General features: G+C 41.6%; 1 protein-coding gene across 5 annotated transcripts in view; it reads left to right on the forward strand.

The window, feature by feature from the left end:
- Nucleotides 1-12,845, forward strand: part of PKN2 (protein kinase N2) — a 52,782-nt gene extending 39,937 nt beyond the window's left edge. For all 5 annotated transcript variants that reach the window (XM_081865784.1, XM_081865786.1, XM_081865785.1 and 2 more), the window contains 8 exons: nt 5-96; nt 1,303-1,479; nt 2,714-2,776; nt 3,058-3,134; nt 8,464-8,606; nt 8,819-8,926; nt 10,201-10,281; nt 10,362-12,845. In XM_081865784.1, the coding sequence (XP_081721910.1) occupies nt 5-96; nt 1,303-1,479; nt 2,714-2,776; nt 3,058-3,134; nt 8,464-8,606; nt 8,819-8,926; nt 10,201-10,281; nt 10,362-10,565 (945 nt within the window). In that variant the 3' untranslated portion in view covers nt 10,566-12,845. The remainder of the gene's footprint in view (nt 1-4; nt 97-1,302; nt 1,480-2,713; nt 2,777-3,057; nt 3,135-8,463; nt 8,607-8,818; nt 8,927-10,200; nt 10,282-10,361) is intronic.
- The last annotated feature ends 2,911 nt before the right edge of the window (nt 12,846-15,756 follow it).

Raw genomic sequence — 15,756 nt, forward strand, 5'->3', positions numbered from 1 at the left:
TCAGGTCCTGTTGGCTGAATATAAGAATACAAACGAAATGTTTGCCATTAAAGCCTTAAAGAAAGGAGACATTGTTGCTCGTGATGAAGTAGACAGGTCAGTGTGAAGGACAGGTGTCGTTAAATCTGAATGTGCCCTAAACCCACGGACCAAGACTACTACTTTGAGTGGGGCCAAGGGCTTGTATTTTTAACATTTTTTAACATAATTTATTTCAGGTCTGCAGAAACTTAATTTCATTTCATAAAAAAAAGAAAATACTCGTTAACAGGGCATGTTATGATCCTGCCATATAACCCAAAAGCAGTTTTCCATGTTTTGTGTCTTAGAAGATGGTGCCACTGTTCAGAACTCAAACTCAAAGCCCCGTTGATGTATAAGACTAGTTGTGCAGCTCTTTAGATCTTGATCATGGGCTGCTGTAATTACCAGATTTTGAAACCTGACCCTTACACACACACACTCGGAAGCATCTCCGGTAGAACATAATTACAAGTAAATGTAGGGTGACAGTGAGCGCTTGGGTCAGTAAAAAATAGTGTCCAGCCTGTCCTTGGGTTTTATGCCTGTCAACCTTCTCTCTCTTTCTCTCTACACGAGGGCATGCACATATTGTGTAGTTGTTCATCATTCATTGTTAAGCTGTTGTGCTTTTTTTTAAAAAAAAAAATATTTTATCACATTAGTATCATACCCCTTGCAAGAACTCAGCACTGTTGTCATTTACCACATATTACCAAAAAAGCCCTGATGGCCTTGTGTGCTCTTGCTACCTGTGGGTCACTGTCATTACAGTGGACCCTCTGGTTACAAATTTAATTTGTTTCGGGGGTTGGTGCGCATCCCGAAAAATCCGTAACCAGAGGCGCCACTTCTGCGCACACATGCAGCGCAATAGAGCATTTCTGTGCATGCGCGAGTGGCGAAACCCAGAAGAATACACTTCCGGGTTTGTCGCTTTTGCAACCCGAAGATTACGTATCCAGAGTGGTACGTAACCCGAGGGTCCACTGTATTAATTGCAGTAAGTTCAGTATTTCTGCTGGAAGCCTGCAGTTACAGTGGCCTCATTGCAGTTAAGCTTTCGCCTTGCGGGTTAGAGCATGGTGCTGATAATGACAAGGACTTGGGTTTGATCCCCGTTTGGGTGCGTATTCCTTCATGGCAGGGGGGTTAGACTAGATGACCCATGGGACCCCTTCCAACTCTTAGGATTTTGTGCATGTATCCCTTCTTGGAGCCGTCACCCATGTAATGAAGATAAATAGTTGATCCAACCTCATAAAACATTTCTGCTTTCAGCCTCATGTGTGAAAAGCGAATTTTTGAAACTGTGAACAGCGTAAGGCATCCCTTTCTGGTGAACCTCTTTGCTTGTTTCCAAACCAACGATCACGTGTGCTTTGTAATGGAGTACGCAGCTGGAGGAGACCTCATGATGCATATACACACGGATGTCTTTTCCGAACCAAGAGCAGTGTAAGTAACAAAAGGGATATTTTCAGGCTGTGGCGTAAGTAAGTTCGGTTTGGTGCTTGCCATGTGAGAGAATACTCTGCAGGGCCAATAAGACATAGTAACACTGTTCCTCTGCTAAATGGTTGGGAGCCACCTCATGTTTCAGAACTTGGTTTAAAGGAAACCCTAGTTAGTCTTAACTGTGCTTAATCTCATGCACCCTAACTGCAAGGGAGAGGAAATTTTGCTGCTGAGAAGATGTGCCTGCATATAGCCACAGCAGCTTATAAATGTTGTATCATACGTCCCTTAGATACATGGCATGTAGCTCCTGCACCCAGTTGACTTATGCTAGTGAAATCTGTGTAGAGCTAATGGAAGCCGGCAGAGCTTAGGTTGGGCTTGTACGGCATCCTGATGGATTTAGGCAATTCCTGTCTGACTGCAGGGGGCATAATTAGCTACAACAGGACTTTCAATTGACAGGCAGTATCCTAACACGCGGAGTCATGGGTGGCGCTGTGGGTTAAACCACAGAGCCTAGGGCTTGCTGATCAGAAGGTCGGCAGTTTGAATCCCTGTGACGGGGTGAGCTCCCGTAGCAAACCTGTGTGCTGCTCTGGTTCACCAGAAGCAATTTAGTCATGCTGGCCACATGACCCGGAAGTTGTACACCAGCTCCCTCGGCCAATAAAGCAAGATGAGCACTGCAACCCTAGAGTCATCCGCGACTGGACCTAATGGTCAGGGGCCCCTTTACCTTTATCCTAACACGCACACCTGCTTCATCAAGGGAGCTGTTCTAGTTGTATCAGCAGATGCTGCTTTCGCTCACTGATACCTGCCAGGTAGAGGTTCATGACACAGATGCCGGTATCATGCTTTTTGAGGAGTACAGGCAGAAAGCTTTATAGCGGGTCAGACTGTCCTGTTTAACCCAGTATGGTCCACTGGGTCCCAGGACTTTCCCACTGCCTGCTGTCTACCTGTTCCTTGTGAACTGGAGAACCACAGACTGAGCCTGTGACCTGCTGCATGCAAACATGTCCTCTGCTACTGAGGTGTGGTGCTCTTTTTAATTAAAAACTTAGAAACCCATATTCAAAGTAAAGTAGCCTGAAAAGACTCCTCTGGTGGTACTGAATGTTGCTCTGAAGGTTTTCTGGTCGCCTGTTTTTCAAAAGTTATCCTTTGTAGGAGTATAAACAAATGCAACATGTCAGTTCTCGCCTCTTTTATATTTCTTTGCAAACAGGTTTTATGCTGCATGTGTGGTTCTCGGACTGCAATATTTACATGAGCACAAGATAGTTTATCGGTAAGTTTGCATAAGATTTAGATTTTTTGTTTCATTTCACATTCTTACACGTTTGCCTTATATACCATGCTTGCTCGGATACATTAACAATGTTACCTCCTTTTTCATGTGGCAAAGAGGAGGACAGTTGCACTGGGTGTTTACACAAACCTGCATGCCACTTCCAAACACCTTAAATTCAGAAAGGATAACAATTTTGAGTATTTGCAGCTAATACTTTCCCCATATAGTTTGTCTCCATTCGTGGTCAGAATGAGTTGTTTTTAATTTCTTCTCTGCAGAGATTTAAAGCTAGACAACTTGTTGCTGGATACAGAAGGTTTTGTGAAAATAGCGGACTTTGGCCTCTGCAAAGAGGGTAAGCTTTTTCAACAGTATTTCTCAGTGGCTTATAATAGCAGTCGGGAATTTGCAACCCACTTTTATCAATTACTGCCTCAGATTAAAAGTGGTAGCCCCTCTACTTCCCCTTTCCACCTCTCCCCTCCCTTCCCCCACCCTGTCTCATTCTGAGTCCTGCACAGATTGTGGATTAGAGACATCTCTGCTCTCTTCCATATGGTGTTGGGGGAGGCATTGTTAATGAACATGTGATTTTTTTCCTCTTTTAATCAATTAAACAAATCACAGATTTAGAGTAGCTCTTTGCCATGGCCTCTGGGCAGTCCCCGAAAAAAGAGTTCTGTGCTGAGCAACATTTGGAACCTTCTGGTAAAAACTCCAAAATGTGGGTTTTCGCCAGTAAGGGTGCAGTCCTACGCACACTAACCTCAGAGTAAGTCCCATTAAACACAGTGGAACTTATATGTCAGTAGGCATGTATAGGATTGCATGGTAAAAAGCCTATTGTAATTTCAAAAGAATTTATTGCAAAAGAAATGAAAGATGACATGTCTTTCAAAACACAGTTTTAAAAACTAAGACTTTTTTGTGGCATCAGTTTTCATTGGCTGAAGTTACTCTCATAAACAACTTTCCAGCTAGATCAATAAAACGTTCTGTCCAAAGCATTTAGAACAGCTATACTCAGTGGTTTGCTTTATGTTTTTATTGTATATTCCTTTTTCTTTATTTTTGGTGGGTTTATTTTTTGAATATCACCTGCCCTTCACCCAAAGGCCCCAGCAAATCATCATAGGACCCTCAGAACGATCCAGAAAGTCTTATTGAGAAAAATAAAACATTTTTGTCACAAAGCATAGGGTGGGCAAGGAGGGAAATCTGCTGTATACCAATTACAGTATTTCCAACTGTTCTGTAAACTAAGACTACAGCACACTTACATGGGAGTAAGCTCTACTGAACTTACTGAATGGGGCCCAACTTACTGAACTTACTGAATGGGGCCCAACTTAGGATCAGGCTGCAAAATACATGGAGAATTTGCTTCACAAAGGCTGACCTGCTGGCTGCAATGCAATCTTTGCATTTTTAATGACAAGACACATGATCTTAAGAAGAGCTGTTAGCATTTCAAAATGCTTGCACTTGTTTGCTAAAGTTAGAAACTGCTGGTTTGTCCTAGGAACCCCATCAGAGAAAGTGGGGAAAACAGTATATAGCTCTGCTTTGTCGGATTCTGTTTTTTGCGCTTTCTTATATATATCTGTTTACTTTTTGGTATTTGGTTGGGCTTCGTTCGAAACACTTGAATTGGAAGTATTTCTGTGCGATAAAAAGCAGGAAGGAAATATAATTTAGGCTGTGTGCCCACCCCCTTCCACTTTGTTGTTAGTCTGGATCCCTGCTTGCTCTGAGTAACAAAGATAAGATAGTATGTCCATTACCAAAGAAGAGTTATTTGCTCAGCTTCCTTTGGGCTGTATCTAATGCTGTCCCTCCATGAACTGCTACAGTGGTACCTCGCAAGATGAATGCCTCGTAAGGCGAAAAACTCGCAAGACGAAAGAGTTTTTCGTTTTTTGAGTTGCTTCGCAAGACGGATTTCCCTATGGGCTTGCTTTGCAAGACGAAAACGTCTTGCAAGTTTGTTTCCTTTGTCTTGCAAGTTTGTTTCCTTTTTCTTAAAACCGTGCATTCAGGGGGTGCAGTTGCGACTTGACTTCGAGGAGCAACTCATAGCACGCAGTGTGGTAGCCTTTTTTGAGGTTTTTGAAGACTTTGGTGATTTTTGAAGCTTTTCCAAAATCCGTGCTTCGCAAGACAAAAAAAATTGCAAGACAAAAAAACTCGCAGAACGAATTAATTTTGTCTTGCGAGGTACCACTGTACTTCTATTGAGGAGCAGAGCTGGCTTATGAAAGGACTCCTTCTATGAGTGCACATGAAGGAATGAGTTAATGGAAGTTCCATTCTGAAATATACTCAGAGAAAAGCCATTGGTTTCATGTAGTTTATTTCATTGTTCACAGATAAAACAGTCAGTCATCGTGTGTGTCCAGCCTGCAGGCCCCTCCCAGACCCAGGCTATATATCCTGTGGTCACACCTGATAGGCTAGTTCAAACTTCCCTTCTGGAGCCGGATTACATGGCTCCAGCAGCCAATCACACGCTACATTCTAAAACCCACCCTGCCTATTATTCTAGGATCCAAACTCCAGCCATAACAAATTTGCAAGTGAAAATATTGACTACAACCCTACATCTCCACATTTTCGAATTCACCACCCAAACGAGCTTAAGATTTGCCTGGACCTTTCATTTTATCAATTCATTCGAGTCAGGAAGAAACAATTGCCAGAGCAGCAAGGAGGAGTTGCCATAGTGTCCTCCTTTTATGGATTGGTAGGAGGAAAATAATGGCTTCTCAGGTGGTTTCATCTGCATAAGCAACATTTGATTATCAATGATAAGTGGTATTCCACTATAGAAAGGAACTGTAAAAGAATTGTTCCAGTTATATCCCAAGTTGACAGCATGAAGAGTCTGTTTGTCCACACTGCCAACATGTAAATGATTTTCCTTATGCTGGTTTTCCCATGGCTGCAAACCATGTAAAGAGTTCAGGGTTATTTTATCATCTCATTGCTGCCGGTATATAAAGAATTTTGCTTAAGCTGCCTTTTAAGTGAGATAACCCAGGGGTTGCCCCACCCCTGTAGTCATCCAATCCTGAGCCAGGGGAAACTGAGTTTGTTTCTGGAAGTCCTTGAGATTTGCAAAGTCTCCAAGATTTGCAAAGGGCCAAACAGTCCTTTAGAGCTGCTAGCCCACAAATTACTCAGTAGCATATAACCAAGTAGCCAGGTACCAGATTCAAAGCCAAGCTTACATCAGGAAGCCACACAAGGAATAAGTGCTATACAGTGGTACCTCGGGTTAAGTACTTAATTCGTTCCGGAGGTTCGTACTTAGCCTGAAACTGTTCTTAACCTGAAGCACCACTTTAGCTAATGGGGCCTCCTGCTGCTGCCGCGCCACCGGAGCACGATTTCTCTTCTCATCCTGAAGCAAAGTTCTTAACCTGAAGCACTATTTCTGGGTTAGCGGAGTCTGTAACCTGAAGCGTATGTAAGCCGAGGTACCACTGTACTTTATTGGGGAGTTAATAAGCAGAGAATAAGAACGCTTTACCACTAAAACACAGTTAAGAAAGGCTAACCGTGTGAAGACACTTCAGGGAATTTGAACACAGAACAAAATAACCATTCGAGTCATTGACCCCACGAGCAAGTTGCATCTAGGAACACATTATTGTTGCCATACATGACCCTCTATCCAAATGTCATTAGACCAGGTCAAATACCAGTTTTTATACTAAAAGGGCTAGACAGGTAGGTTCTCATTGAGCCAATTGGGGCTTGGGGGCATACTTCCAAGAACTAGATGGTGGATACCCTGTAGATTTCTGCACAGTCTTTGAGACCTTGACACAGTCTTGGTATGTCCCACAGAGGAACTTACGGTCTGCAAATAAAAACATCCTGAAGGTCCCAGGCCACAGAGAGGTTAGGCTGGCCTCAACTAGAGCCAGGGCTTTCTCGGCTGTGGCTCCAATCTGGTGGAACGCTCTGTCACAAGAGACTAGGGCCCTGCGGGACCTGACATCTTTCTGCAGGGCCTGCAAGACAGAGCTGTTCCACCAGGCCTTTGGTCAGGGCGCAGCCTGACTCCCTCCTCTGGCAACCTGCACAGAATTTTGCTTAACGGTTGCCATCAATTTGATTTTAATTAATTTTTATAATGAAATGTTTTTAGAATGTTGGATTATTTGATTGTTGTTAGCCGCCCTGAGCCTGGCTTCGGCTAGAGAGGGCGGGATATAAATAAAATTTATTATTATTATTATTATTATTATTATTATTATTATTATTGCATCAGACACAGGTGCAGTGTTCGAAACTCCCACTGTTCTAGGCGCATTTTGCGACAGAAAATTTCATTAGGGCGAGCAGTTTCTGAGCTCTGGGCGCAGTAAGATTTCAGATTAAAGCTGCAGTGGAAGGAAAGGAGGACCTTTTTCTGCCTCCCCACTTCCAGCCACTCTCTGAAGACTGGAGAAGAGACCCTCTAAGAATATTAGGGAGGTGGGCAAGGGAAGGACTAGACCGTGTGAAAAATGAACATAAGATTTTAGCTGCAGTTCATTCATTTTCAGCTTTGTATATTTTTATATAAAAAAGTGGGCCTAGGCACTCTGTTGTTGTGCCCATAAGGTGCCATTTAGCTCCTAGCTTTCATATCTGAGTTTCTAACACTGCACAGGTGGCAAGATGGAGCAATTAAATGGGACTTTCGCTGTAGGAAAACTGCATCAAGAATCCTTATTTATTTAAAGGCAAATGCAGGTTCTTCACACTTGATAGTGCATATGTTTCGAGTGCTAGTACTAGTGTACAAAATGTAATGTGTGGTGCTGCTCAGAGAGAGAGAAAGAGAAATTTTTACAACTAATTATAGAGCCAAGGTTTGTTTCTTACCACTTGGAAATTCAAATTTGTCCTACCCACAGACAACATAGTTTCACCAATGAAAAATGCAGGGGGGGGCGGAATTATGCATGCCCTTTGTTAATAAGGAAGTATTTTGACAGTACACAATCAAGAAGTTCTTGAATACCTGCTTGCTCTTGCCCTTTTGTAAAATTTGGCACAGAATTCACATCACACCCTTCTTAAATGAGTTGTTGCCACTGGCAAAAATGCTGTCTAGCATATGTAAATGACATTAAGCTGTTGGCTTTTTTTTTTAAGGGTTGTTGAATACATACCTTGGCTTCACTGTGCTTAAGAAGGAAATCTTTAAAGGAAAAGTCATATTTCATAGTTTGCTTATTTTAGAGGCAAAACGAGATGCCTAGCATTTTATAGTGTTGGATAAGAAAATAAACATTTTCTGTAAATGCTTTAGAGTGCAAACTTATACAAGTCTACTCGGAAGTAGGCCTTATGTTCTATAGGACAATCTCAGGTAAGTGAGCCTAGGATTCCAGTCTTCTCTGTCATTCTGCAAGACCATGGTTGTTGTTGTTTTTTAAACCACTACAATGCTACCAGTTGTAAATAATTGGCTGGACATTTGGAGTTCAAAACCATCAACTCTATTTTGCAATAAAAAGTATCCTTATTTAGCTTTCAGAATTTGGATGGAGTTGGCAGAACAGGCAAAAATATGCAGTGTTGTTCATGTCATACACGGTTCTTGTTGTGTAAGAATCCCACGAGTTTAAAACTGGAAAGGTGAAAGGCTCATAGAACAAAACACTAAACATGTGTAATTGTTGCAGGAATGGGTTTTGGTGACAGGACAAGTACATTCTGTGGCACTCCAGAATTTCTTGCTCCAGAAGTGTTGACAGAAACTTCCTATACAAGAGCTGTAGACTGGTGGGGTCTTGGTGTGCTCATCTATGAAATGCTGGTTGGTGAGGTAAGCTTCACAAAATGTAAAACTGTTTCCTGTATTCATCTGTGAAGAGCAAATAAATTTGAAAGGAGCTGTTGGGTGTAGGTTTCTGTTGAATCCCTCACTCTTTTCACTTCTCATTTGGTTAAATTTGAGTATATTTATTAAGAGAATATTTCGATGAAAATTCAGTTTCTGGAAATTATTCTTATCGCTATTTCTCCCCCACCCTCTAGTCTCCCTTCCCAGGAGATGATGAAGAAGAGGTTTTTGACAGTATTGTAAATGATGAAGTAAGATACCCTCGGTTCCTTTCTACAGAAGCCATCTCAATAATGAGAAGGGTAAGATGCTACTTTTTGCGTGCTTGTTTCATTCCTTCTTAATTTGTTTAGCCATGCGTGTAAGGGAAAGCAAAGTATTTGAAGGTCCACGTTTTTATTTGCTACGTACGTTTCTCAAGTTCACTTTATGTCAAAGGCAAGTGTGGCTTGCTGATACTAGTAATCACCTAGCCTCCCCAGAAGTATGCCCCATGTCTTTTGGGTAGATATACTGTGGGTATGACCTTTACTTCCATGGGCGACTAACTGTGGTCATTCCAAGTTTCTCTGCATGCAGCTCCCATCCACCTGTCCGCCAGCATGGCTAGTGGTCAGGGATGATGGGTTTTGTAGCCCAGCAACATCCATCTAGGAGGGTCACCGGTGAGCCACCCCCGATTTACTCACTGGTAGGATTGGTACTACTTGTGAGTCAGGAGGACTTCGGTGTGTTTTTTTCCTGGAGCACCGGAGAAAGCAACCACAGCTGTATAAAAAGTTAACACACCGGCTTATGATGTCCCTGGAGATAAGCAAAGCAGCAGCGAGGATTCTTTCAATTTTGTAGCAGCAGAGAGTGGTAGTTGGGACTCAGTAGAGACCCTGCATTCTGGATCATGGAAGCCCTAGAACTTGAGCTCTTTCCTTTCCTTTGACAAAACAACAATTGGTGACTTTCTGTGTATTGGGTCTTCTCTCTGTGGAAGCGGGGACTGATTGCATGGGAGATGATGTCATTAGTCTGCTGCTGTGAGTGGTTAGATTACTAGCCATCTCTTGTAAGGAAAACTGAAAATAGTGTGTGGTTTCATGCCTTGTCTTTTTAAAGACAGCAAGTTGGGTTTTTTCTGGGGTTTGCCATTGTGCTTTTTGTTTGTTTTATTCAGATTATTTTTGTTATTTAATTTGTTCTTCTGTAAACTGCCTTGGGACTCTTTTATGCTGTTAATAACAGGCGGAAACCAATTATGTCATTCTGTCATGACGCCGAAGTCAGCAGTTTTGCTTGAAATATAACTTGGTCAGAACCACCGTTTGGGCCTCGGCAAACCAGCGAGAATTTTAAATTTATGAACTAATAAAAGCAAAGGCAACCATTTCGCTTTCTTTTCTAAAGTTCCCAGTGCTACTTGCTGTCCTAACTGGGGAACCTGATGTGCTTTTTAAAAAAAAAAATCACTATCCTTCATATTTATATCATGCTTTTTCAAAGAACTCACATGGCTCAGGAAATTGTTAACAGGAATGCTTTGCTCCAGCAGGCTACTGACAAAAAGTTCTTGATATCGTTTCAGCTTCTGAGGAGAAACCCAGAGCGGCGTCTCGGTGCTGGTGAGAAAGATGCTGAAGATGTCAAGAGGCATCACTTTTTCCGGGTGAGTGCGAAGTGAAAAGCCTGGGTGCAATCTGGGAGCAGCCAGAAGCAGGGACTTAACTCGATGTTTTCGTTTTGCAGTTGATCGATTGGAACGCGTTGCTTGCCAAGAAAATGAAGCCTCCTTTTGTCCCCATCATAAGAGGAAGAGAAGACGTCAGCAATTTTGATGACGAATTTACCTCAGAAGCACCTATTCTCACTCCACCCCGGGAGCCTAGGATACTTTCAGAAGACCAGCAGGAAATGTTCAGAGACTTTGACTACATTGCTGATTGGTGTTAATTCTTTTGAGACACTGTGAAATCCTAGCAGACTGGCTCATCAGAACAGCGTTCGCCCCACTCCTTCCCTCCTTTTGAGAATACCAACTGTTGGGTTGTTCTCTGTGCTGCCTGTAGCTTCCGACTTTTTTGAATCACATGAAGATTTTGGAAAAAGGACCGTTTTTATTACACATGAGGTGTGACCTCGTTTTTGTATATCTTTTTTTTTTAAAGAAAAAAATATTGAGCACTGGAAAGCGATTCTGTGCAGCTCTTTAAGCTTGACCTTGCAGGTATAGGCTGTGTTCCACTCTCACATGGGCACACTTGTACTGTATCTTTACTGTTCTGCAGCAGAAAACATTGCAAAAAAAGACCTGCCTTAAGCAGGATTAGCAACCAGATACTGAGCTAGACTGATAACCATCTACTCAGCGATTAGAGGGAAGAAGGAAGGCAAAATGTCTGTCCTTAAAAAAAAAAAGATACAGTAATCTCCAAAAAACATAGACCTGATGACTGTTAAGCACACTGTTGTCTTGATTTTTTTAGGGGGGGAATGAGGATTAAGAACTGATGCCTTGTTTTGTAAACTTTCTATGGTATTTATTAGGGGGGGGAATGTTTAAAAGCCTTACCTATAGGAGAACAGTATAAGTGCTTCCATTCTTAAAAAGAGATCGGTCCTAAGAAGTTTACCAAAGCATTTGCCAAACAATTTTTGCCTTTCAACTTCTATAACCAGCAGATATGAAGAATGTAATGAGTAAGAATGTCTCTCCAGTCTTAAATCAGGAACATTTCTAATGTGTGCATTCCCCCAGATGCAATCACTGTTTTGTACTCTTGGAAGTCATGTCTTCTCCACACTAACTCCATTGATACGTTATTTTAGCTAATCTGTGTCTAGCTATCTCATTCATCTTAAATTTGCTGATTTGGTGTTGCCATATCATTTTTAAAGAATGAGGATCTTCAGTGTATACATGCCATGTTTATGTATATTTGGAAGTTATAGTATATTTTTGTTTCAAGCATATAAATTAACTTTACCACTTCCTTTAGCATTATCCAGTGGCTAGGTGAATGTATTGTTAAATTCAGATTTAATGGGGGGAAACATGCTTGTATACATTTCAAGGCCACTGAATTCCAGACTCTTCATTGGCAATTACTGAGAATAAGGGTTAAAGCAATATGTTTTGAGAGAATGTATAAATATTTTTGATAAAACTTGTATATTTTAAGCCTCTTAACACTATGCTGTACCTTGAAAAGTTAAAATGTCTTTGACCAGATACTGTGTGTGCTCCTTTCAGACTTACGTAGTTTTCTAAAAGGTTGAGTCTGTTTGTGGAAAACAACGCTCTGCTTTCCTTAGCTTATTAAAATTGGTTTGTCATCAGGCTCATACTCAGCATGCCCAAGATCAAAAATGTGTTGTGTGATGTTTAAATCCACACAGACTTATTGCTCTGGAATCTGGTTTCATGAAAGATACAATGGCAACCACATAACCATGTGAAGACAGTGCTGCCCCCAGGTGTTGCCTTCATTGCCTGAACTTTGAAGCATATGCAACGGGTTCATTAGAATAATGTACATGTAAGTGTGTCCACAAAGAACAATGGTAAAAGACTAAACAAATCAAATCATGAAATGTCCAACCTGTAATTCTTTAAAAAAAAAAATTAATAGCAAATTAGCATCTTGGAAAAAATGCTATTTCTCTTCCACTTCAAATAGCTGTATCACAATTAAATACAAAACACTACACACCTGAGGTACAGTCTGCTATTCATTTATACTCCAAAATTAGAGCTACAGACAGCTGAGTCCAAAAGGGTGATTTAAATTTAAAGTCCTACAGAAATAACCCTTTTCTCTTTTTTTTGTAAGTACATCTTGTACAGAAATGTTTTGTAATCTAAGTAAATCACTTAAAAAAAATTTTAGAGGCAGGGTATGTTCACACAGTTAAGCTGAAAGAAAGCACTAATTTTATCTAGTTTTTAAAAATATTTAGGCAAATTAAGATTTTAAACTCTAGATTGTAAATATATTTTGCTATACTTGTATGTGGCTGCTGAAGCACTTTGTAAAGAAATTAGGTTATTTTAGAATGGTACACTATGCATTAAAATGAAATGTGCCTTTAACAATGTCATACTACAAACTGTCTTGCAGTTAACTATCAAATTAAAGTTTAAATAGTGAAATTTGTATATGAAAACATGATTTACTGATTTGAATCCTATAATCTTGCTTTTTGGTCTTTAGATAAAAATTGTGTTTAGAACTTGGTTTGAATTACCCTTTTCTTTCAGGGATGCGTAAAAAGTCTCATTTTCTGTTCCTCTGTCAGTAATCTTGTGGTACCATAGCGTCAAAGCAACCCACACAACTGCATATATAATCATGTAAAGGTTGTACAGTGGTACCTCGGGTTAAGAACTTAATTCATTCTGGAGGTCTGTTCTTAACCTGAAGCACCAGCTAATGGGGCCTCCCGCTGCCGCCGCTACGCGATTTCTGTTCTCATCATGAAGCAAAGTTCTTAACCTGAGGTACTATTTCTGGGTTAGCGGAGTCTGTAACCTGAGATGTATGTAACCCGAGGCACCACTGTACTGGTAGTTAGAGGGTGTGTTTTTTGCTTTAAATGTTGACTTGGTTTCTTACACACACACACATATACACTCTTAAGTGAGAGAGTGCGGGGGGAGGCAACAGGCTATCTGAATTATGGTTCCTTAGAAGGATTTCATTCAAGCATTGGAGATCAGATTCAGTTGTTAAATCCAGTTTTACTTGCCTACGAAGGTTAATGCAGAAGCTGAAGTAATCTAAGTGTCCCCAAGTTCTAACACAAGCCCACTCTTGATAGTGCGGTCCTTCAGGGAGGGTATGACAGACCCACACTGCCCAGTTTGTCTGCATGGTTCTTTAAAAAAGCATGGCATGTGTTCATGGACTGCTGCAAGGCAACCCCTTTAAATACATTGCAGCTATTATGCACCAACGCGCCCGGATGCCAAAATCTCCCTTATCCCTCAACGTGAAAAGCAAGGGGCTCTACAGGAGTTCTTATGGACCTCAACTGATCAGTCATGTCCAAGACAGAGAGACTGCTATTCATGGTGGTAGGAAAAGTAACAACTTTTTCTGTATCTGTAAGAATCGACATTCAGTTCAAAATACAGCACCTTAGAGCCTACAAGGCAGGCATAGGCAAGCTCAGCCCACCAGATGTTTTGGGACTACAACTCCCATCATCCCTAGCTAACAGGACCAGTGGTCAGGGATGATGGGAGTTATAGTCCCAAAACATCTGGAGGGCTGAGTTTGCCTATGCCTGCTACAAGGCAAATACTATTCTAGTGCTCAAGCAGGATGTAACTGATACAGTGCTACCTCGGGTTAAGTACTTAATTCATTCCGGAGGTCCGTTCTTAACTTGAAACTGTTCTTAACCCGAAGCACCACTTTAGCTAATGGGGCCGCAGGGCCGCCAGAGCACGATTTCTGTTCTCATCCTGAAGCAAAGTTCTTAACCCGAGGTAATATTTCTGGGTTAGCAAAGTCTGTAACTTGAAGCGTATGTAACCCGAGGTACCACTGTATTGTAGAAGAGCTTCCTGGAAGATTTCACCTATGAAAAACCCATGCTAGGCAAGAGGACTTAGGAATATCTTTCTGACAGATGCTGTGATGGAGCAGATATAATCTACGACACTGGTTGTTGTGGATTGAATTTCCCTGCCCATTCCACAACAGAGGCAGGGAAAGCTACTTGATGTCCCTAAGATGACAGTCAAGACTCCAGCCTTACCGCACTCAACATCAGAACCTGGTTCTAAGAATCCTGTTAAGGCTGCACACCAAGATTAAGATTTGAGATGTTTGTTTTGTTTTTTCAATGTACAGAGGCAAGACTTGATGTTGAGCTGACCCAAGATCTACATAAACTTGTACTTGTCATTGGCTCCTCCCCTCATACTATTATGGCTTAAGAATGCTGCTGGAGCAGCGAGGGAACAAAAATAGCCCTGACCTAGCAGCCTGCAAAATCAGACTGATGGTTTCAAGGGACAAAAAGGCCCTATTTTTAATTTGCTTCAGTCTATGTTTAGGCCTGGAAAGGGCAGAACTGCTAGAAGTTCTGTTCCTCATCGCCTTGAGTGGTCGGTTCTCATTTACTCATAACCAGGTTAACTTTTAAGTAGTCTTCACTGCTTACCTATTTACAAGCAGGGGTGGGGAACCCGTGGGCCTCCAGATGTTGTACTACAATTTCCATAATCCCCGACTCTGAGCCACAGCTGAGAATTTCCCCCACGTCACCCTGTAATTCACACAGTAATCCTGCAACTTACACAGGGCTTATGTTCTGGGGAATCCACCACACCTAAAGCCAAAATAGCGTATAGTCAAAACCCATTGGGTTCAAGGGCAGGTGGGATTGCCAAAATAATGTTTCCCAGAACCCCACCCACTTTATGCCCCTTTAAATTTTTGCCCATAAATCTGAATGCACATAAGTCAAATGCCCACAAACTGGGGGCTTACTGTATGCAGTGCCAATGCACACCCCTATTTAACATATTTTACCATGTTTCTCAGCTGATTACATTGTGCCCCACCTTGGTAATACTAATTGAAAAAAGGCTTGAATTAAGTCATTCCTTGATTATGTTTTACATGCATTACAATATCGATACCCATTGCATCTACAGATGTCAGGATAGGAGTAGTAGCCTCGTGTGGCCAGACTGCCCTTTCTATATGCTGTAATATTGCATTAGTAGGCCTGGAAATTTAGGCCACAGCCAAGGAAACAAGGAGGGTGAATCAATTTGGATTCAGCTGGCTGTTCCCTAGTTTCCAGACTGGCAAAGGTCCCTTTTGAAGTGGCTTGTTGGTAGGGTTCCTGGGCTAGTCCTGTTTTAAGTACTAGAGTTCAATTAGTTATTAACAGGACAACATACCTAGGAACAAGGATGGCAAAGTCTCCTGTCCTCATTACAAGACCAGTCTTCAGAAATCTTCCTCCTATCAGAGACTAAACAGCATCCAGACCACCACAAGCAGGAGCAGCAGAAATCAAATTGGGTGAGTCATAGCTCAAATGCTTGCAGAAATGTTACATATCACATGTTCACCCGGAATTGAAACTGCCCACAATATACCTGACATTTAACCAAAATAAT

This window comes from Podarcis erhardii (genome assembly GCF_964252035.2).
Source record: "Podarcis erhardii genome assembly, chromosome: 6".
Taxonomy (NCBI): Eukaryota; Metazoa; Chordata; class Lepidosauria; order Squamata; family Lacertidae; genus Podarcis; species Podarcis erhardii.